Source organism: Nuphar pumila, chromosome 12 (genome assembly GCF_984573655.1).
Source record: "Nuphar pumila chromosome 12, dmNupPumi1.hap1.1, whole genome shotgun sequence".
Classification (NCBI taxonomy): Eukaryota; Viridiplantae; Streptophyta; class Magnoliopsida; order Nymphaeales; family Nymphaeaceae; genus Nuphar; species Nuphar pumila.
Window position 1 is genome coordinate 97,561,039 of NC_143260.1, and position 24,101 is coordinate 97,585,139.

At 39.7% G+C, this 24,101-nt stretch overlaps 1 protein-coding gene across 2 annotated transcripts; it reads right to left on the bottom strand.

The window, feature by feature from the left end:
* Positions 1-4,599: 4,599 nt before the first annotated feature.
* LOC149821258 (ACT domain-containing protein ACR9-like) lies at positions 4,600-8,999 on the bottom strand. 2 transcript variants are annotated; one of them, XM_089983309.1, is made up of 6 exons: positions 8,701-8,999; positions 6,640-6,858; positions 6,412-6,517; positions 5,589-5,943; positions 5,212-5,496; positions 4,600-5,118 (listed from the first exon to the last, which is right to left on the bottom strand). In XM_089983309.1, exons 1-6 carry the CDS (start codon positions 8,852-8,854, stop codon positions 4,972-4,974), a joined length of 1,266 nt encoding a protein of 421 aa, XP_089839435.1. In that variant the 5' UTR covers positions 8,855-8,999; the 3' UTR covers positions 4,600-4,971. The 2 variants fall into 2 exon arrangements, with proteins under 2 accessions (XP_089839435.1, XP_089839436.1); XM_089983310.1 differs by having other exon boundaries at positions 5,088-5,118; positions 5,229-5,496.
* Between the last annotated feature and the right edge of the window lie 15,102 nt (positions 9,000-24,101).

Sequence of the window (24,101 nt, forward strand, 5' to 3'; positions counted from 1 at the left end):
ACCAGACCCATCTGGGTCCGGACCAAATATGGCTATGAGGTGACTAGGCTTACCACATGAATCATCAATACCCAGATCACATGAATAATCATACCTAGATCTTATACAGATTACACAAACCGGACCAGGTCCACATCCGGTAAATAGTATGTTTTTACATTGAAGAACTGCAAATGTTAATGGGAACTGGGCTCAGACCTGGTTATGGTATGGAATTTTACAAATAATACATGGCTTTGTATACTAACCGGACTCTTCCATATTATTGATCAACCTTCATATTTGTTACCAGACCCAAATCCTATTGGATCGGTATGGGTCAGGATTGGGTCATACCCAACCTGTTGACACCCTGAGCCAGCCCGTTGACGAGATTAAAAAAAAGGAACAAGGAAAGGATTTTATGTTATATGCATGCTTGGTTCTTGTTGGATCCAGGCTTGGAACCAAATAAATAAATATGATCGAGTCTGGGTCTAGTTTGACATGTCTACAAGAACTAAGCACTGGACATTTTCATCAAACCCAGAATTTAACATGCCCAAATCAGAAAAATATCTGGGACTCTATTACAAAATCTGTGAGATCTGGATCCAACATTGAGTTTCGAATAAAGGATCTCAGTCCAGGTCATACTGGACCTATCATAAACAGAAACAGATCTGAGTCCAGATACAGATGACATATACCAAATCTGTTAAAATATTAGTGTTTTTGTTTCATATTAAAATTTTGCAAATATTAGTTAGACCCATTTCTGGTTAATTAGAAATTTCATGAACCAGACCAAGGTCCAAATACTATTCACATCCTATGGGTCTGACTTGAATAACTAATTGGACCCTACTTTATTGGTTTCAAGCCTAGGTACCATGGGACCTGATCTAGGTTGGGATCGGGTTAAACCCTACCCATTGACAGACCTACTGTCTTGATTATAATGGACCCGTAGGTAGAAAAAACCTCAAGGGTTTTTATCAATTGAAGGCCTGCTAATGTGCAGTTATTGATGAGTTTTTTTTTTTTTCTTATCCTAGCTAAAAAAAACAAGAAACAAAACAAAAGGCAGGCATCCGGACTATACATTGCTAGCAACTTAAGAGGCAAGATCAGGTGACTTTTAGTGTGCCGCTGCACCTGATCGCCCTCCATCTCTTGGGCTCCACATTTGACAAGCCCTATCTTCAAGATGAAGGGTGATCAGGTGCAGTGGCACACTAAAACTGTGCAATCACATTTCACCTTATCTTTTTTACCAACTTAAACGTGTTGATTGAATACTGGGAAGCATGATGTGCTGCTAAATTTGGTGACACTTTATTGATTTGAAATAAGCACAAAGACATTATTAGTTGCGTCCAATAGGGAAGATTCACTAGTGATTTGCTGGTCCCACAATGACTACGATTTGAAATCCCACAAAAAAAACCATGAGTTATTATGCACCATTCATTCCCTCTGATAGAGAATCCTAGCTTTAAAGGCATGGAAATATTGAGCTCGAAATTATTTTGATATGTTGACCACATAGATGTGATCAATGCGGTTTGTTGGTTGAGGATCAATTATTTTGATATAAAAATATGATTTGTTTAGTCACAGATTTTTAATGCATCGTAGTTGTTGATTTTTAAAGTCTTCAAAAGGTCGCAGTCACATGATTCAAAAGTCATTTTATATTAAACAAACTTTGTAGATCACATTCACAAAAGTCTGATTAACAAAAAAAGGTATCTAAGAAATATGAAAAGAATGTGATTATATATATATATATATGTGTGTGTGTATGTGTGTGTGTGTGTTAGCTGCTAACCACTTTTCTAGCTAACTTCTCAGCTAACCGAGGTTTTGGTGGTTTTTTACTATGCTTTTTCTTAAATCTGACCATACAAATGTGTTGTGCATGCTTGATTTTTATAGAAATTGACTATTGAATCATCTTATTTCAATATGCAGGTGGGTTTTTATAAGGTTTAAAAATAGACAGTAGAAAATTTTCATAAATATTCAAAGCTTAAAAAACATATTTTTTATAAAAAAAAAAAAACATGATTCACGTATAGCTCCCTAATAAATTGACCATGTCAAACACATTTGTTTAGTTGGTGGTTAGCAGCTGCCACCCTCTCTCTCTCTCTCAGAGAGAGAGAGAGAGAGCTTCTATGGAGGTAAAGTTGACCCAAATATGATATTTTATATTATTTTTAAACTACCCTTATTTTCACGAACTGTGAGCAGTTGATTTTCACCATCACAAATAGAATTATATGGTGTGTTAAATATGATAAAACCTACTAATACATAAATAAATTATGTTAAGCACATCCGTATGATTGGATATACCATTTTGGGGCTAGATCTATGCAAACAAGAGTATGTACCACCATATACAGAACCACTCCATATATATAGGGTCATACATTCGTGCTAAAATGTTAAATAAAACATGCTAAAAAGGTCTTTTTAGGCTTCTCACTTTATTTTTAAATTCTGACCATACAGATGTGATGTATGTAATTGATTTTATAAGGATCAGCTCTTGAAGAGTTTGATTCCGGCACATGGGTGGGTTTTTATAAGATTCAAAAAAATAAACAGTCTAAAATCTTTGTAAATTTGAGGTTTCAAATATCATTTTTTTATCAAAAACATATGATCCAGGTATAGATTCCTACTAAATCGATCATGCCCAACGCAGTTATAGGGTCGGAACTGCAAAAAAAATATAACAAAAAAACTGAAAATCTATTTAAAATGCTTCATTTAGCAGGGACTATTAAATGCACATAACTAATTGAGCTAGAAATCACAATTTCAAGGTTTATGAAAACAATTTGATCATATAGATGCATGTGTTCAACATGGTTTGTTTGCTAAGGATCAAACCTTTGATAGCATTATTTCAATCTAAAATCTACTTTTTTGAGTAATGAGAATTCTGTACATTGTGGACTATTGATTTTTGGAACCCTTAAAAAACATACGTGTCATATTCACATGATTCAAAACTCATTTTTTTGCTAAACAAACCTTGTGATCACATCCATAAGCTCTAATCTACAAAAAAAAAAACTTCAAAATATGATTTATACTAAATGGTTCTATGCCTTAAATAGCACCAAATATTAACTCTATATGTATATAATATATTTATTTTTAATTACCCTAAAAAAATACAGTCTCACTCACCCACTTCATTGGCTGAAAACCTCATTGGACCTCTTGCCCATCCAGAAGTACACTCACAGCTTTGGCCTTGTGGCAAAAGACATGCACCCTTAGGTTTAGAATATCCGGTTTTATTTTGTCCTTTTATAAGAAGCACAAAGAGTTGGTAAACCTTTTTTTTTTTTAAGGCAAGCTGGGGTTAGGCAGACCCCCTACCAGTTATACAACTATACCATTGGATTTTGAACCTGCAACGTCCCAACACAAGGTGACGTGCACCAGCTGCTCATACCAGACAAGTGAATCCCCCATTGGTAAAAGTTGGCAAACCTGATAGTTCACTTAATAGCTAAGTAGATTTTGGCGTGTTGGCTATCAGACCCAATCCTCCTTAGCGGGAGGATTGATTGCACGGACAGCAGCAGACATGCAGGACACCTAGAATATGTCTTCCCGGATGTTTAGCGGGACACCTTTTTAGCTATCCGGCGATGTTCCATAACTTCCCTTGAAGCAGTAGTGTCCAGAACATTTTGGACAAAAACTAAATAAATAAAATGAAAAAAAAAAACGAACAGAACACGTGAGATAAAAACTCGACTTGTCCAGGACACCTCAGTGCTGTGCCAGCAATGTCTAGAAAAGGCCGTCTTGTTGGCGCAATCAAACGCCCCCTGACATCCCTCTTCACTTTTCCCAACCGAATAATATGATCAAAATGACATGATAATGATGTCATGCAGGTTGTTTCTGCGATTTTTTCCTTTTACGCTGTAACCCCACCAGTTACTACATTCAACGTACCACTGAATTTTGAACCTGCAACGTCACACCAGGAGTCGTGCACTGACAGCTCCTACCAACGTTTAGGCTACGTCTTACAGCAATTTGATTTGATGGACAGAAAACAGCTAAATCCAGGCTGCTTGTGACATTGGTGGAGAGTCCAGAGACAACTTGAACTGCACTAAATTGGTACTGGACAAGGAGCAAGTTGCTCAAACCAATCCATGAGGCGTCCATGTCAAAGTTGAACCTTGTTAATTTTCGTGGATTCTGGTACATTCAACTTTTTTGATAGGACCACCCATGTTTCACGTCACTGTTTCAAATTGTGGCTTCTGATACTGCAATAAGAACTACCGGGCCCAAGCCTACCTCCCCAGAGCCACAAACACAGTTTTTTGCCTTTTCTTGCAGAAACCATTAAACAAATCTCCAAATGAATATCCGGGATAACCACCAAGTTACAAACCGTACAAAAACTACGAATTATGTACAGTAGGAAAGTTGTAACAGAAAACATGGTACTAATTTTATGCAGAAATGGACAGATCTCTATTGATTATTTTAGCCCATCAAGAATGCCATTTTTTTTTTGTCTGCGTGTTCTTCGATTGAACGTCAGGAGAAACAAAAAACTATATCCAATACCAATTTGATTCTGATGTGCTGTTAAAAAAAATGCAGGATGCAAGCAAGGTGTCTTTTAGTTAGAAAATCTGGTTATCAACAACAAGCTAAACTGTACAGTACAGAGTAAAAGCTGGTGAGACCAAGAGTCATATAGAAATCAAGGCTGAAATGTGTTGAAGAAAAATGACACATGCTTGAGAATTTTGTTAAACATGACAAGCTATACCACTAGAAGGTGATATGGGGTTGTACAGATGGGTGTCTTCTCTGCTACTTGTTTTCTTAGGGCTATGTACAATGCAAGAAAAAAAAGCTCTAGAAGATTAGCATTTAGCATTAAACAGGTGGATAGGCATTAAACACTGCGGGATTGTCCCATTACCATGCTCACCAACCCATCAGTGTCCTCCTCACTCTACCAAGAATCTGTTGCCTTGTTCGATCATTACTGAGAGGAAATTCAGGGGTGTCCTCCAAAAGGAATCTGTATACTTCCCATTGGTGTTCAGTCGTAGAGTGCCTCCCAATCTCAGCCTAAAATATATAACAAGGGTTACCATATCAGCTTTCAACACAAAGAAAGGCGAATGAAACGTTTACAGACTTGAAGCATCCGATCCTTCTTACCGAAAAAATACATATACCGAGCAATTTCAGGGAAAGTGTAACGTCATAAAAGACACGAGGTCGTCCCCAAACACAGAACTCAACTGGATTAGCAACTAAGAGCTCGGTATCAGGCCCACGATCCACAATCATCAACCGTAACGGATGGAGAATTTCGATCTTTAGTTGAGAAAATAAGGCCTTTTGCTCCTCGGGATCCACCATCTTTTTCCCATCTTTCTGCACAATAAATAGATCAGCTTCACTGTACTCTTTTGGCTTAGACGAAAACCGCCCATACGCTATCTGAACAAGAAGAATCAAACACAAGAAATCAGCAAAAAAAAAAAATACACCTAGAGAGAAGAAATCAATAAAATGAACAGGAAGAAGATGACCTTAATGCTGCAGTCCTTCAAGGTTCTCATTATATCATAGAGGAGGCACTTTTGGTCGAGACATTGTATTTGAAGTAAGGTATGAGCAGGACTTAAAGAATTGTCCACGGACAAGGCAACCTTCTTCAGCCGCAAGATATCTGGAACAAGGGCTTGTGAACAAATTTCAGTGTCTGATAGATCAGAGCAAAATAGCTCATCAGCAACAACTGGAGGCAATGAAGAAAATCCGTGCTGATAAGTTTCATACTCGGGACCAGCGAGCTGAAGTTCACAACTTTGACAAGATTCACCCAAAACCTCGATTAATCTTTCACACGTGTCTTCACGTCTTTGTTTGGTGTGCAATAGCTCCCTGAAAGAGCACAAGAGGACAGAACTAAGTAAATATGCAATTTTTGTGAAAATAGCACCCATGAACATCATGTATCTAAAAGTTGAAAGTAAAGCATGTTGTGAAAATATTCATCAACACCATCATCTCTTTCCAAAGCTATACACAGACAGAAACCAAAATGCATATTAGGCAAAGGAAAAGAATATATAAAAAGCATGAAGCTTATAAAATCGATAAGAAAGAAAATATGAGAGCAGTATGCAAGAGAAACAACAATGCAATCTATAAATCACAAAAAGGAATCTGATGTAAATGCATAAAACAAGAGGGAGCGCAAGACAAAGGGTGAAGGCATGAGGGCAACCACAACAATTTCTAATGCATTTTTGGTGTCACAGAACAAACCATCATATCCAATCTTACAAATCTAAACAGAAGACTCTTCAACAGAAACAGAAATGAACTAAAAGGTAATCAAACAGTAACCTGCCATCCGTGATGAAGAAGAGGTCAACAACTCCTCCGTCAGGAGCTGTTGACACTTTCACTCGGTGAATTGTAAGCTCAAGCTCCGTAAGAACATGAGTAACATCTGTGATCAACCAAAAGCCAAAGAGAAAATGTGACATCTGTTCTACCAAAAGAGAGGGAAAAAATTTCATTGAAAGGGATGACCACATAAAAGGTGGCAAATGATAAAATAGATACCATTACCATGTAACAGTCCCTTCCTATCCAAACAGATGAACTTCAACAAGTAGACTGGAGAATTTTCTGATTTTTCCTCAGGAATATAGTAAATTGGAACAGAACATGAAGGGCATGCAGATATTAGTCTGGTATTCAAGTTTGACCATTGTATGGATCTTAAGGAACTGGACCGAGGCACAACCCAGAACACAATATAGCACCATTTACCATCAGTGGAAACATCTAGCAAAAAGGTTCATCAAATCCATCAGAATAAAAATAGAAAATGACTGCATGAACAACTTTTGATCGTATCAGAAAAAAATGAACCATTTAACAAACACAAATAGATGAACAGAACAAGAATCAAACTGAAGACTTATACAAAAAAACCCAAGAAATCAAGAGAAAATAAATAAAAGTTCTTATTTTTTAAGAAAATAGGACCTTCATCAGATTGAACAGTTACATAATTATATAACAAGTTATTTCAAGAAACAACCCAGAAACTGTGAATTGTAGGTTGATGCTAGGGTGCGTTTAGCGTTCAATATCTCAAATTAAATGATAATACACACTTTCCACATTAGAAAGACAAACTTCAGAAAGGGGGAAAAAATAACGGCAGCAGGATAGCATAACCAATAGATCTAGATCCCTTTATCTCATCAAACTCAAACAAAAAATCCAGGCCTTAATGAAAAAAGAAGGGGCATTTAATCAAGTGACTCAGAATTTGTCCCATCTACAGGGGATTGGCCCAACAACAAGGCCAACAAAGTAAAATAAAATAAAAGCCTCCTAACTCCATTTTCTGCTAATGCTAAGAATTTGACAAGATAAGGAAGCAGAAAATATTTGACATTATCAACTTGCCTTTAGAGCAATTCCAACCAACTGTATAAAACTAATTCCGCTTTCTGCAATACACAAATTTTTTTGTGTTTTTTGTAACAGAACAAGAATATCGGATCCAACTGTAAATTCCCAGTACCCCAACATTTCCACAATGACCAAAGAGAAACTATTTACCGAGAGAGAAAGCATGCAGCTACACCAATATTAATCAGATCCCAGCAGCCTCGACATGGAAGAGAAAAATAACACCTGATCCAACCAAATTACTTCCTCCATTCATGTCACAACTGATCATAACCACTTCCACAAAATCCTCAAACACCAATTTCTTCATTCATCCAAACCTAAAATTTCTCAACTAGAAAGACCAACAAAATCCAAGAAATTACAGGCTAAAATGAATTCAAGTCATTTCCTAAAACCAAAAGAAAAGAAGAAAGAGGGATTCTAAACCTCTAGAACGTTAACTCTCCAAGAGATGGAAAAACAAAAGAAAATCATGGACAATCATGATCTATCGGCATCACCTCCATGAACGTCATTGTCAAACTCAGCAAATCTTAAAATCCAACCACCTCCTCCCCTCTATGTTTCTAGAAACAGAAATTACAAAGAAGAACGAGATCCGACGATTAGAGCCAGAAAAACCTTACTTCATCTGTTCATGCCACGGACAAATTTAACAAATTGCCAGGAATCAAAGAAAAAAGACGCGCTCCGTGAGTTATTAAAAAACCCTAATATTTCCAGAAAGAGAAAAACTAAGACCAACATAGAGCAGCATTGCAAGAAAACCTTGTCTCCTCGGGCAAACTCATGCAATTTCCGGAACCGAAGAGGGGGGCGGGGACTAACTATCATCATCCCTAGAAATCCAAACTTTCCAAAAACGGAAAAAACGAGCAGCATTGCCGGGAAACCATAACTCCTCCGGTCATGCAGCCACGGTACCCGTTCCATTTCAAGAAACACAAAAAGAAAGATTGCACCGCTCCAAACTCACCAAATCCCTAACCTTCCCAAAACGGAAGAGCAAGAAACCAAGATACGGTGATACTTCCGTCGATCCTCACCTCCTTCGTCCGCACCAGACCCCGAAACTACAGAACCTCAACTAGAAACAGAACGACACGCGCCCTACGCTCCCGATAAAACCCTAACTTACCGAAAGAGACAAAAAATGGAGAAGAAACCACCGGAAACGACGACGTTACTCGACACTCTTACCTCCTCGGCTGATGCTGAGCCCGAACTCGAGGATTATCCTGCAAAGATCGCACCCGAGCCCCGTCTTGTCCGGGCAGTTAACGGTAATAACCGTCGGATCCCCCGCTCTCTGGCTCTGCCGTATGAGCACGACGTCGTCGCTCGGCAAGCCCATTGCCGGAACGCCAGAACCCGCCCTAGCTTGCCGGCCAAGCAAAAAACCGGCGTTTTCGGGCTACGGACGCGAAATTCCGGTCAAAGAGAGAGAGAGACGACGACGTAGAAGGAATGCCCGGATGGAAGTCGGAGGTGGGGGAAGAAACGTCCTTCCGTACGCAGGAGAACGACGGATTCCGGCTGGCGGACGCTCCCTCTCTCGAGTCTTGACGGCAGAGGTCTGTCGGTATGAGCGAGCTGACGGTCGCCGACATGCCTTATTTGATCCGCCACGTCAGCAATGACACGTAGGCTTATCATGAAGTGCCACGTATTAGCTTCCAGGTGTGAGTATTTTTGTCATTCTGATTGGGCATTGGTCATTTCGTGAGGGACGGTGCGTAGGTCCCTATGCCGTCGAGGGATAGGAAGCCGTACATCTGTTAGATGGACGGTGAATAAACGCTGCATATAGTCATGTATGTTGGGGCTCCGTCCTTGCATGGTCATACTAACTAGTGACCTGGACCTTTGAACGGGTCGGTTAACCGAATCCAGATATGGGTCCAAATATCAGGAAGGAGTTAGAAAGCAAGAGCATCCATCACTTGGAAGCTAGATGGGATGGTTGTTCTCTTTCGATTGGCGTGTCAATGTAATTAGGATTTGGATCTTTGAGCTTTGTTTTTGTTTTACCCATTCGAAAGAGCGATTACACTATGCCCGCCTCAAAATGGATTTGGTTCCTCTGAACTTTGGACCAACGTCTTCGTTAGAGATTTCAGTTGAAAATGGCCAGTTTTCTTTCAAGAAGTGATATATGAAAATAGCATTAGTTATTGTGGAATGATTTACCCACTCGTCAGACCACCACCGAAACTGGCCGACGAAGGAGTCAGGCATCAAACGAGCAAAAGGAAGAATGATGGCGACAAGGTTGCCCAGCGCCCTAAATTAATATTTTTAATCATTTTTACATTGAAAATTTGTAGGTCTTAATCAAAACTCGGGTCAAGCCCGGGTCTGGTATAAAAAATTTCAAACTCAGGTCCATGTATTAATCCGACAGACCTATAGGTCCAAACTCGAGTCATAATCAGGTCTTCTTATTTGTTACCGTACTTGGACCCTATAAGGTTTGGTTCGGGTAAAGTCTAGGTAAAACCAATCCTTATATCTCGCGAGTAGCACATCAAACTGCACGAAGATACTCATGAGTATGCAAATTCTCTATGAGCATGTCCTGTTGCTTGCCTTATCGTTCAACCTAATATCTTTGTGAGAGGCTCAACAAGTACATATCGAGCAACAATGATTTTTCTTAATTAGGAAACTTCATTACGTCAAACTAGCAACTAACTTAGGCAGAGAGTCAAAAGGTCTCTTTGTTGCAATGGGAGGTTACCCGTGGGGTGTGCGTTGTGCTTTGCGGTAGGGGTGGCAATTTCTGACACGACCCGCCAACCCGACCCACCAACCTGACTACCTGCCAACCCGATCCGTCAAACTGACTACCTGCCAACCCGATCCGTCAACCCGCCAACCTGACCCGCGAACCTGAAAACCCGTTTACCCGACCCAACCCATTTATTAAATGAGTTGGTGGGTCGTGTCGGGTTACCCGTTTATTAAACGGGTCGGGTTCGTGTTTGCCACAGCTGACCCGTTTAATAAACGGGTCGGGTTCGGGTTGAGGTATGCTGACACGCCAACCCGCCAACCCGACCTGCCAACCCGCCAACCCGACCCGATTGCCACCCCTACTTTGCGGAGCCCGCATATATTGAAATGTAATATACTTCTCGTTCAATGCTACTCAAAAAGTCAATGCTCACTCTAACGTCTGTGATGCGTATTTTGGATGCATAGTTGGCTTTATCGATCATCGATTGCTTGTACACTCATCATAATAAACCAACATACCCATTCTTCATAGGCTTGAATGCTTATACGCCAAAAACTTTAGCATCGCTCCTGCTCTATCGACCTGTTTGACATTGCCGCTTCAGATATTCCGTTATGCTAAGCATGATGACTCAAACATCCTCTCTGCATGAGATCCGAAGATGTAGAGAAAAAGACCTTGACAACCCCTAATCACATGTAGAGGGTTAGATTTCTTAAAAAAGTATAAAATAAAAAATAAGATCTAGCCAGGTCATTGAAGCAAACCTTTATCCTACAAATAAGTAACTTGCTACCTTTGGATACGAAATCACAAAAAGCATGCCATTTTGGTCGTCAATCTAATGATACAACACACATGCACAGGACACACTTATGACATACACAGACAATATTTTATTATTTTAATAAATTTTAATTATTTTTTGTAATACCTTCACATGTGCTTGATGTATCAAATCAATGTCCTTATCCATTCACCCATCCTCTCTATTTGTACTTTTAGGGTGTGTTTGATTATTTGTTATGAAACAACAAAGTGTTTGTTTTCATTAGATAAGAAGTTGTTTTCCTTGTGCCAGATGTTTGAGTTTTATATTGTGGGGACAATTTGGATATATATATATATATAGATAATGGGTCATATAACTTTAATTTAGATTGTATGACTCAATCCATCCCACAATATGTGTGTTTTGACATGTTTATTAGGGATTTTAGATTCAAATATAAATCTAAAAATAAAAAAAATGTTTACAATTTGGGTATTTGAGAAAATTAAGTATTGATATTTTTTATATATAAATGCTTTAATCGGTGACATATTGAATCCAATTATGAAAGTTTTTAAAAAATTATGGATTTTAGCCTCGAATAGGAATCTCAAACTCGATCCAAGTATGAAAAAATGTTTAAATTTTGAGTAATTTGAAAAAAAAATAAGAATTCATATTTTATTATATACAAATACAAAACCATAAATAAATCATAAAAAACCTAAAATGCAAGAAAATAAATCATAAATAAATCAAAATTTCTTAAACTACAAGAAAAATAAATCATAAAATTAAACATAAAAAAACCCTAATTTAAACCATAATCAAAGAAAATCAACCCTAATCGAATACAAGAAAAACCTTATTCAAAATAACTATAAAAAACCCTAATTAAAGAACTTTGATTCAAGGTCCTAATCAAAGAAAAAAACTTAATCAAACCAAATAAAATCTCTAATTAAAGATATTTGATTCAAATCTTTAATCAAAGAAAAAAAAAACCTTAATCAATTCAAAGGAAAGCCCTATTTGCTTCAAAGCCCCTAATCAGTCAAACAAAAAACTTAATCAAAACCCTAATCAGAAATGAAGACGAAGAACGAGGAATTATGAGAGAGAAGAACAAGAAAAAGGAGAGAGAGAGAGAGGACTGGATCCCTCCCCCTGCCTGTTTTTTTTTTTACGTCCTCCCATTTTGTTCTCAAAATAACAGGGAGAGGGTTGGAACAGACACAGCAGACATGCCTTCTGTGCGTCTGCCACGTCTAACATTTGATCATCGCAGCGTTCCGCGTGATGGCAATCAAACATCCCCTTAGGGAGCTTTTGACTCACTGGACAAACACCACTTTGATACACTAGGTGATGTTTGTCCAGAATCTGTGAGTCGCACCTCCGGTTATGTCACCCTCTCTTAATTATCAAGCAGCGGGAACCAACAGGTCCTAGCTTGGCCAATTGGTTCCCCACATATCAAATGCGGGACTGCACCCGATCAAGGATCAGTCAATCCCTGCTCAAGTGTATCCTGTTATCCAAACATGCCCTGTTTGTTTCATTTTCATGAAAGGAAAGGCCTTTTTTTTTGAAAAAAGATAATTTAAAAAAAAAAAAAAACTCCTGCAATGTTAGATTCTTCCCTTGGAAACTTCTCCATAAGGGTCTGTAAGTTTCAAATGAAAACTTTCTCAGACCTGGCTCAAAGGGGTTTATTGTAATGGGATGGGGCCTAGGCCGCTAAGCAGGCGATCTAGTTCAAATCTCATGGGCATCACCCCTTGCGCAAGCTGAAGCGTGGCGACTCCCTTGGGGCAACGGGTAAGCCTATGGAGTTTTACATTGTCAGGACAATGACTATAAGTATGGCAGGTCTCTGATTTGTGACAGGTTTTTTTGTGTAAATATTAAAAAAAAAAAAAACCAAACCTATCATACTAGATTTTTCTCTCTTGCACTTTTGGTGTTTATTTAACAAATGGGCCTCATGCATCTCTAGAAAACAGCCGGTTACACTCACATTGAAAGGAGAGGCCTCTTTCTTTTGAAAGGACCATTTTGGAGAGAAAGCGTTTCCGGAAAAGCTGAAGTAAAAACACATTTTGACAGAAAAACAGTCTTTCTGCATTTATTATTACGTAGGTCTCACCAGTGTGACAAATATCGCGAGATTTATGAAAAAATCTCACGATAACATCGCGAGAAATTGCCTGAAAGTTTAAAACAACAATTTCTCGCGAGATTTTCAAAATATCGCAAGATTTATGAAAAAACATAAATATCGTGATTTAAACGCGATATTTACGTTTTAAATGGCTACTTATCGTGAAAAAAAACTATATTTTTTTATTTTTAAATAATTTTTATTAATATTTTCTTATAAAAATAAATTTTATATTTTAAATTAATTTTTTATTGCCAAAAATTGCAAGATTTTATGGAATTTTTTCAATTTTTCAAGAGTTTTTTAAAAACAATAAATTGCCGATAAAAACTTTTGTCATTATGGGTCTCACTATATATTTCTCAGAGGCATGTTTGCAAGAAAGAGACCCTATTTATATAAGAGGGCATTTTTTTATGCAGCTATGCTGCGTAGAAAGCGTTGCCCATCTCAACATCTATCGAGATGGAGACCAGGGACATCTTTAGGAATGCCAATATGGGTGGCTGTGTGGCCATGCATCGCCGCTGCATATTATGTGAACAATTTCAACAAACCCCCTCATATGAACATCTTGTTCCGGGCAATGTTTATCTTGTATTGGCCTGTATTAGGGATGGCAGTGGATCGGGGGAAAGCGGGGCCCCGCCTCGCCCCATTTGGATCGGGGATGAAGGGTATGAAACGGGGATGGAGGCAGGGACGAAGGTTCAAATCCATCCCCAAAATCCCCGTTCGGGGATGGAGGCGGGGATGGACATACCCTTTTCCCTGCCCCGGCCCATCCCCGCCCCGTCCCTGCCACTTTTTCCCGCCTCATCCCCACCCCATCCCCGCCTCATCCCCGTTTGAACCAGGGAAGGAGGACATGAAACGGGGATGAAGGCAGGGGTGGAGGTTAAAATTCATCCCCGCCGGGGATGGAGGCGGGGTTGGAGGTTCTAATCAGTGGCAGAGCCAGGGGTGGGCATGGGTGGGCGGTCGCCCACCCCAAAATTAGAAACTGAGTCGAAATATGATACGACTCGGGTCTTCTTCTTCATTCCGCACGATTTGGTGGTTGCATTCTTTCCTTGTGAATGCTTGTCGAAGAAGATCAGAGCAGGGTGGTGCAGGAGTGGAGATCAAGCCTCCCTGCGATACAGAGTACCCTATGGCACCCAGACGCAGGAGACGGTGGACATGGGATGGAGCCAACCGAGGGAGTTGCTCCGCCTCATGCTGTGGCGAGGACCGTCCCCTCCGAGAGGGAGCTGAGGAGGCACCTCAGTTGGAAGACCTTCCGCTTGCTGCTGGATCACCACTGAGAAGGAGGTGGCTCAACTACTGAAACAGGCTTTCGATCTCGATCTATGATCTTCACCACCACGGAGGCTTCGAGCCATTGCGCCACCGATAGAGGTCAATCATCACCACCCGAAGTCTGCCCACCCAACGAAAAACTTCTGGCTCCGCCACTGGTTCTAATCTTGAGGCGGGGCAGGGGTGGAGACCCCGCCCCGCCCCACCCCACCCCACCCCACTGCCATCCCTAGCCTGTATCGGCAGAATTTCGATAAGAGAGAGAGAGAGAGAGCATTCAAACCATTCAAATTTAATGTACGAAGATTGGAGAGGATGACATAACAACACTCATTTTAACATATAATCGACAAAATGGAAACCATATATCAGGCAGTATTTTGAAGACACCATAAAAAATGATATTTTAATTATCGTTTTAAAAGACCAAAATATCATGATATTTTGACAATATCAAAATGTTATCGTTTAGTTGAAAATTTCCAATTTTACTGCGATATTATTTTTTATTTATATAAGCAATGTTATTAAAATGTTGATTGCCGTTTTTTCTTGCGCCATTTTTTATTATTTTATCCTTCCGGCTCTTTGTCAATAAAAACACAAAACAATAAAATATCTTGATATCGCAGACGATAAGTTGCCGTTTATAACGCATGTCGTTATGTCAGCAATGGATTTTTAAAAGGATGGCGTAATGAATTGGTGACGGCTTCAGCTGTCACTATTATATATTATAGTGACGGCAAAGGCCATCACCAATACTCTCTGTGACGCTGGTATTGGTGACTCAGTCAAGGCCGTTGTCGCCAATAAAATATGGCGACGACCCTGAACCTCTTTGGTGATGTTATAGGGCAATGTTGTCAACGATTCAGGTGTATCGACCCATACTCAAGTGAATCGCTCTCCATCAGCCAAACAATAATAAAAAATATTACGTTTTAATCACAATGTGACATGTTAAAACCATTAAAATAATATTGAAAATATAAAAATTTGAAATTTTTTAGTATTTTTTAATATTTATTAAAAAATAACAGATTCAAGAGTAAGTCGTATCAATTTTTTGCCAATACCATACATACCATTACCAATACTCAAGTGTGGTGTAGTGTGGTCATGGTCGCCGGTAATTACATCTAGAGAGTCCAAATACATAAGCGTGACAATGCAATAAAAGGCCCCCATAATTAATCATTGTCAATTTTTAATTCATCCTTCTTAAGAAACAGTGACGGTCATCCCCAGTTATATATACATTCCATATTTTTAAATTAAAATTTGTTTCTGAAGCTCAACCAAGTTCATGAACTATGCCCCAAGGGGGGTTGGCATAGTGGGGTGGGGGGCTTGGCTGCTAGACGGGCAATCAAGGTTCGATTCTCATGGGCATTGCCCTTTTGAGCAAGCCAACGTGTAGCATAGGCCCTAGGGGGAGGGGTCCTCGGAGTTTTACATTGTCAGCAGGCTGAGCCACCGCAATCAGGTCTTTGTGTCGAGTGCAATTGCTTCGGGTTATAAATCCAAAAAAGAAAGTTCATAAACTTTGGGTTATAAAGTTCAAAAAAAAAATTCCATGGAAACCTAGCTGGTCAATTCATGGACCTTGCCCCCTATGTCAAATGTGAGACGTGGGAGTCCCGCGCGCCAAAGCGACACTCATTTGTAACTTTAGTCCGGCTTTGACAGGATGCCATTGTCACAGCTCAAGGCATGAGACAATGATGTTCTTAATGCACTCGTGCAAAAAGAGTACATCCAGAACGCGATCAGACCCGTTATTCAAAGGAGGCCTTAGTGTCAATGTTGCTCGCAATCTAGCAGAAAAATTGTCACCCTTTTTTCGTGAAGGAGACCCAGTCGTGCTGGCTAGGTTCGTCGTACTTACGTGGTGTAAACCCGTGGCACACCCCTGGCCCTTGAAGCATAATGTAAGAAAGTGATGCTCATGGGTTTTGAACCTTGATCTTCCATCTATCTGCCAAGGTCCCACCCATTGTGACAAATCCCTTGGGGGAGGTTTTTTGTCACCTTTGGTTAGGGGTGGCCATCCTGGCGGGTTGACCCGACGGGTTGGCGGGTCAGCATACCTCAACCCGAACCTGACCCGTTTATTAAACGGATTGACTGTGGCAAACACGAACCCGGCTCGTTTAATAAACGGGTAATTCGACACGACCCACCAACCCATTTAATAAATGGGTTGGGTCGGGTAAACGGGTTCTCAGGTTGGCGGGTCGATGGGTTGGCGGGTTGACGGTCGGGTTGGCAGACGGGTTGGCGGGTTGACCCACCCGCCTAACCCGTTTATTAAACGGGTCAGCCGGGTTGACGGGTTGGCATACCCCTAACACGAACCTGACCCGTTTAATAAACGGGTTAGGCGGGTCGACCCGTTTATTAAATGGGTTTGTTTTTTCCAAACCCGAACCCGCCTAAGAGGTGGGTTGGCGGGTCGTGTCAGGTTTTGCCACCCCTACCTTTGGTAGTGTTTGTTTTTTGAAAGACAATCTGGGGTTAGGCAGACCCCTACACAACTATACCATTGGGTTTTGAACCTGCAACGTAGAATCTAGTAAGGGCAAAACACTAAATTTGAACATGCCACGTGACACTTTTTTTTCATATTTATCAAGACCAAACCTCGATTCAGGTGGTGGGGACCAAGCGTGATCTTCCATATGACCAACGTAGTTAAAACCCTTTGAGTCATCCCCTGCCCACTGAAGTAGGATCAGGTACAATCACATTGTACAAATGTAATGTGTCGCTGCACCTGATCACCCATCCCACCAGGGAGCCTGCTGCTTGAGCTATCTTAAATAAATAAAATTATTTTATAATCAATTAAAAATTTATAAAACTGTTCTCATGCCCTATTTCTCAAAAGATTTGCGAATTAAAACATTTTGTACTCATATCATGTCACCATTCATGCTCGTGTCCTCGTGACATAGTTTAGAGTCACAGGATAGGCAGATTCTCCCAATTCAAAACTTAGGTTACATAAAGCAAGACTATACCCCGTTTGGCGGGTGTAGTGGGATGCCTCTTAGGCAGCTAGACAAGTGGTTTAGGTTCAAATCTCATGGGTATCATCTCTTGTGCAAACTCAAGCATAGCAACTCCTGAAGGCAAGGGGTAAGCCCACTGAGTTTTATGTTGTTAAGACAGCCACTGCAAGTAGAGACAATACAGAATGGGGGCTTCACTTGTATGGTAGGAACAGTTAGTGCACGTCACCTTCTCCAGGGAAGTTGCAAGTTCAAAACCCAATGGTATTGTTGTATAACTGGTGGGGTCTAATTAACCCTAATTTGCCTTAAAAAAAAGTATGGCAGGCAGAGCCAACGCAGCTTGGGATGATAAAAGTTCTACTTGGGAGTTCTAGATTACCTACCTATTTGTGGGGGGATGCTCTGAATACGGCTTGACATATTCTGAATAGAGTTCCTCATACGCATAAGGACAGCAGCCCTTTTGAACTCTAGAGAAATAGGAAATCGAGCTTGAAATACCTTAAAGTGTGGGGGTGCCTTGCAAAGGTACTTGTCCCAGAACACAACAAGAAGAAGTTGAGTCCTAAAACAGTAGATGTTGTCTTTTTGGGTTATGTAGAGAACAATTATGCCTATAAGTTCTTAGTAATTAAGTCTAAGATATCTGGCATTGATGTAAACTCTATTATGGAGCTTCGAGAAGCTACATTCTTTGATGATGTATTTCTCATGAAAGTTGGTGTACCTCTGAATCTTTCTTCTTTAGATATACCTTTAACTTCTGGTTCTATTCCTGAACATGTGGAAAGGATTACAGATGTGGGGGTAGAATCATCTTGTTCTCATCCCAGACCCATTGAGTCTGAGAAAGTAGTTAAACCTAGAAGGAGTAAGAGACCATAGATAACCAAGGATTTGGGAAGTGATTTTATCACTTACCTTATCGAGGATGATCCTTCCACTTTTCGAGACACAATGGCTTCACCTGAAGCAAGGCATTGAAAATACGCCATCAAGAGTGAAATAGACTCAATTGTCTCTAATGGCACTTGAGAACTGGTTGACCTCTCTCGTGGTAGTTCCACTATTAGGTGAAAATGGATCTTTAAGAAAAAGATAAAACCAGATGGATCCATTGACAAGTACAAGGCAAGACTGGTTGTCAAGGGGTTCAAACAAAAGGAGGGAATAGATTACTTTGACACCTATTCTATAGTTACTCGGATGACCACAATTAGGGTGCTTATTGCACTAGCTTTCATTTATGATCTCTCGGTCCATCAAATGGACGTGAAGACCGCTTTCTTACATGACGATCTTGAAGAAGAGATCTATATGGATCAACCTGAGGGTTATGTGACCCCTGGTAATGAAAATAAAGTATGTAGACTTGTTAAGTCGTTATATGGACTAAAACAAGCCCCTAAACAATGGCATGAGAAGCTTGATAATGTTATTTTATCATTTGACTGTGTTGTCAATGAATCTGATAAGTGTGTTTATTGCAAAGTTAAAAGTGATGGTTGTATTATTTTATGCCTTTATGTAGATGACATTTTATTGTTTGGTTCCAATATGAGAATTGTGAATAAGACAAAGTCGTTTCTTAGTAGTAAGTTTGATATGAAAGATATGGGTGTTGCAAATGTGATCTTAGGCTTAAAGTTGACTCGTTCAGCTGAGAGGGTAGCTATTTCTTAATCTCACTTTGTTGAGAAAGTACTTGAGAAATTTGACTATAACCAAGGGAGATCTGTAGCAACTTCATATGACCCTTCTATCCCTCTTCATAATAATACGACTTATGTTCCTGTGTCTCAATTAAGGTATTCCCAGATTATTGGAAGTTTGATGTATCTTGCAAATTGCACGAGAACAGATATTTCATTTTCTGTAACAAAATTAAGTAGATAGACAAGTTGTCCAAATCGCACTCATTGGAAGACATTGGACAGGTTACTAAGGTACCTGAAAGGAACTATTTCCTTGAGTTTACATTACAAGAGATTCCTTGCAGTTCTTGAGGGATATAGTGATGCGAGCTGGATAGCCATGAACTCAAGGAGTTATGGCGTGACAGGGTATGTATTTACCTTGGGTAGCGACGTAGTCGCCTGGAGATCAGTAAAGCAGACCATCTTGTATTAGTGTACTTTTGAGGCTGAACATTGTGCTTTAGATATCACAGGATTGAAAGCTGAATGGTTGAAGGGACTTCTTGAGGAACTTTCTTTAATGAGCAAACTAATTCCTGCTATATTTGTGCATTGTGACAATATGGCCACAGTTGCAAAGATTAAAATCACAAAATATAACCAAAAGTAGAGAAGACACATCCAAGTCTGAATAAAATCTGTAAGGGAACTGGTATCTCAGTTAGTGGTTGTTGTGGAATATGTTGGATCTAAAGAGAACACAGCTGATTCATCAACGAAAGGACTAGATAAGTCATTGGTCCTAAAATTCAAAGAGGGGATGAGACTGAAACTCATCAGTAGTTCATCTACAGTAGCAACCCAACCTATCTGAGTGAAGATCCCACTAAGTAGGTTCAATGTGGTAATAATAAGTTGTAGAGTGAACTGGATAGCACCTTATTTATGAGATACTATGTATATGTGTCTGTTCTCCTGATTACTCTGCAAAGGTGTTGTAGCTGCAAGTTAAGGAAGGGTTAAAACTCTGAATGGGCTCAAAGCCTTCTAGGCGAGATGTTAGCAATGAATCTCTGAAGAAGCCCACCTATGTGAGTGTGACTGTGTGGCCGCAGTTTAAGGAATTGGGTTGTTCCTGAAGTCACTCATGAAACAGGATTCAGGTGCATGGCCTTTAACGCGTCGCCCCTAAAGATTACAATCAGAACCTTTATCATGTTGTTGCTAATGAACACTCATACACCAAAGGTTCAAGTTCAAGACTTCAGTTCACTTCGTTCCTGTGGGGGTAAAGTTGTTCACCTAAGGTAGTGGTTCAAACCGGAAGGTACCATTGCTGAAAGCATGATATGTCGTGTTGCAGATTGTCTTATCTTGCATCTTGGTTTCCTCCTGTTTCATTCTTTGAATTTGTGGGGGAATGTTAGGTGTAAGAAGTGAGGGGAGAGAGAATTCAAAAGAAGAAACGTGGGCTATTTTTAGAGAAAGTTTGGTTTTTATGACGTGGAATAGTCCCATATTGATGGTGTCTGAGTTTGTTGTGGGCTTTATAACCCACATGTAAACTCTTACACTTGTTCCTGAGAACAAGAGGTTGGGATGACTACCACACACACGCACGCGCGTGCGCGTGCGCTCGCCGTGTCGTGTCATGCCATGCCGAGCTGAGTCAGGCCGGGCCGGGCTCGAGCTCGGGTTCGGGTAATTGGCCCTTTAGGGCCATATCCAATCAAGACCAAAGTATCTTTTTGCTTAAAGTTTCTGTGGATATTTGGATTCTTTAACAGGTTATGAGAAATGATAATGGGTCACAACTCCTCGTAGTTCATGCCCGTTATGGCTCTTCGGATTCTGTTAACGGATCTCGATTCTTCGATTTCCGTTAATGGGTCATGTCTCCTTGGATTCCATAACGGGTTCCTTCCACGCTTTATAATTGTTCGTGAGTTATAAAAGCGTGGTTAGGGATGGCGTTACAAACATTCGAGACGCACAAAATTCTGAAGAAGAGCTATGTAGTTTTCACTTTCCCTGTTGCTCTCTCTCTCTCTCTCTCTCTCTCTCTCTCCTGAGTTACCCCGAAAGGGGTTTTTTCTGCAACTTCGGTTCGTGGAGGTTGTTTTTAAAGGACGATCTGTCGGAGTGCACCGTTCTGGTTGTCGAGGCTATTGTATTCTGGGGGAAGAACGTCGGACCCTGTTTACACTATATGTGGGGGAGAATTTTCTCTAAGGAGAGTACTTCCGTACGCCTTAGCCTTTTGCATAATTTTAACATGCTTCTGTTGTTTATATTATGTTCTATGCATATGTTTGTTCATTTGCATATGTCTGGATTTTGGTATATGGTGGAACCCGACATGTTTGCTCCCTGTTATTGTTTCGATTGTCTGTTGATTATGATGTTCATACTGTTATATTTCCTGATGTATATCATGTTTAATATCATGATGATGATTGTGAAACTGCGTGATCCGAAAAATGATCCAACAGTCTTAGAGAAGATTCTAAGCATGTCGACTTCTTCTGCATTTGTACCAAAAGTGAACATGTCCGGAATGCCAGAAAAGTTTGTCGGTCAGAATTTCAAGCGTTCGCAACAACGCATGAAAATCTGGTTCACTATAATAGGGCTGTTGTCTGTTATGGAAATCGACTTCCCTTCAGTTTCTGATTCTGACCCTAACCCTGTTGCGGTCACTACGGTTGTAGAGTGGAAAGAAATGGACAGTATATGTTATGGTTGCATATTGTTGGCTCTGTCCAAAACATTGTTCGATGTATATTGTTTATCGTCTACCACTGCTAAGGGCCTATGGGATCAACTTGACAAAAAGTATAATACCAAAGACCAAGGTCTTGAAAAATACTCAGTTGCCAAGTTTCTAAAATATCAGATGGTAGAGGGCAAGTCAATCACTGAACATGCACACAAGTTTCTGTTGTTGCTCCATAGTTTGGCTGAGGCTAATATGAAACTTCCTAAGAAGTTTCAAGTTATGACCATCGTGGATAAATTTCCTAAGTCTTGGGTAGACTTTGGTATGTCTCTCAAGCACCGTAGAGGGAAGATTTCCCTAGATGATCTTATGATAGCCATTGCCATTGAAAAAGAGCATAGAAGCCAGAAACAGATCGTGATGTCAACTAAACAACATAAAGTGAACATGATGACTGGATCTTTTAAGGACAAGGGACAAAAACCAAAATCTGCAATGAAAAATCAGTTTAAACCTAAGGCCAAAATCCAAAAAAAGGCAAAGAACAAACTGTGCTGGAACTGTGGGCAGCTTGGGCACTAAGCTAAGGAATGTCCTTCCAAGAAGGCCAAAGCTCATGGGACCACAGATGAAATGCCTCAAGTCAACATGGTGACTGAGGTCGTTGGGACCAGTACTGGGTATGTTTCTATTAACCTGCAAATCTATCACGTTTATGAACCTACTAAGTGACTGGTTGACACTAGGGCTAATGTGCACGTTTGTGCTGATAAGGTTGTCTTTGTCTCATACCAGGCTACTGCAGGCAGATCCGTGACTATGGGCAATTCAACGGCTGCTAAGGTGTTAAGGATTGGACGCGTGGATCTGAAGTTTCCTTCAAGACGAGTTCTACTTTTACACAGAGTGCATCATGTGCCTGTAGTTAGAAGGAACATTCTAAGTGGTTCATGTCTTGTTAGAGAGGGTTATGAATTTAACTTTAAATGTAATAAAGTTGTTGTTTTACATTTTGGAACATTTATTGGCAAGGGGTATTTAGATGATGGTTTGTTTAAACTTCGTGTTGAATATGTTTGCAGTAATAAATTAGAAAATGATGTTTCTTTTGATTTATTGTCTAATGTTGCATTTAACATTGAATCATCTGATTTGTGGCATAATAGAATAGGTCATGTGAATTTTAATTATTTGAAACACATGATGAACTTGAAAATGATTCCTAAGCATTCCATTGATAAAACTAAAAAATAGGAAATTTGTGTGCAAGCAAAACAATGTAGAAAATCATTCCATACGATTGTTAGAGATTCTGAAATTTTGGATCTGGGGCACACAGATATTTGTGAGTTTAATGGAGTGTTAACCAAAAATCATAAAAAATATTTTATCACTTTTATAGATGATGGCACTAAATATTATTATGTGTATCTGCTAAAATCAAAAGATGAAGCTTTTGATAAGTTTCTAATTTTTAAGAATGAAGCAGAAACACAAACTGGTAGAAAACTTAAAAGACTATGGTCTGATAAAGGGAGATAATATACATATAATAAACTCGATGAATATTGCAAATTTGTTGGCATAGTTCATGAGTTTACTGCTCCATATTCTCCTCAATCTAATGAAATTGCAGAAAGAAAGAATAGAACTCTAACTAACATGATAAATGTTCTACTTGAGAGCTTTGAATTACCTACCTATTTGTAGGGGGATGCTCTGAATATGGCTTGCCATATTCTGAATAGAGTTCCTCAGAAGCATAACGACAATAGCCCTTTTGAACTTTGGAAAATATAAAATCGAGCTTGAAATACCTCAAAGTGTGGGGGTGCCTTGCAAAGATACTTGTGCCAAAGCACAACAGGAAGAAGCTGGGTTTTAAAATTGTAGATGTTGTCTTTTTGGGTTATGTAGAGAACATTTATTTCTATAAGTTCTTAGTAATTAAGTCTGAGATATCTGACATTGATGTAAACTCTATTATTGAGCTTCGAGAAGCTACATTCTTTGAGGATGTATTTTCCATGAAAGTTGGTGTACCTCAGAATCTTTCTTCTTTAGATATACCTTCAACTTCTGGTTCCATTCCTGAACATGTGGAAATGATGACAGATGTAGGGGTAGAACCATCTTGTTCTCATCCCAGACCCATTGAGTCTGAGGAAGCGGTTGAACCTAGAAGGAGCAAGAGACCACGGATTACCAAGGATTTGGAAAGTGATTTTATCACTTACCTTATCGAGG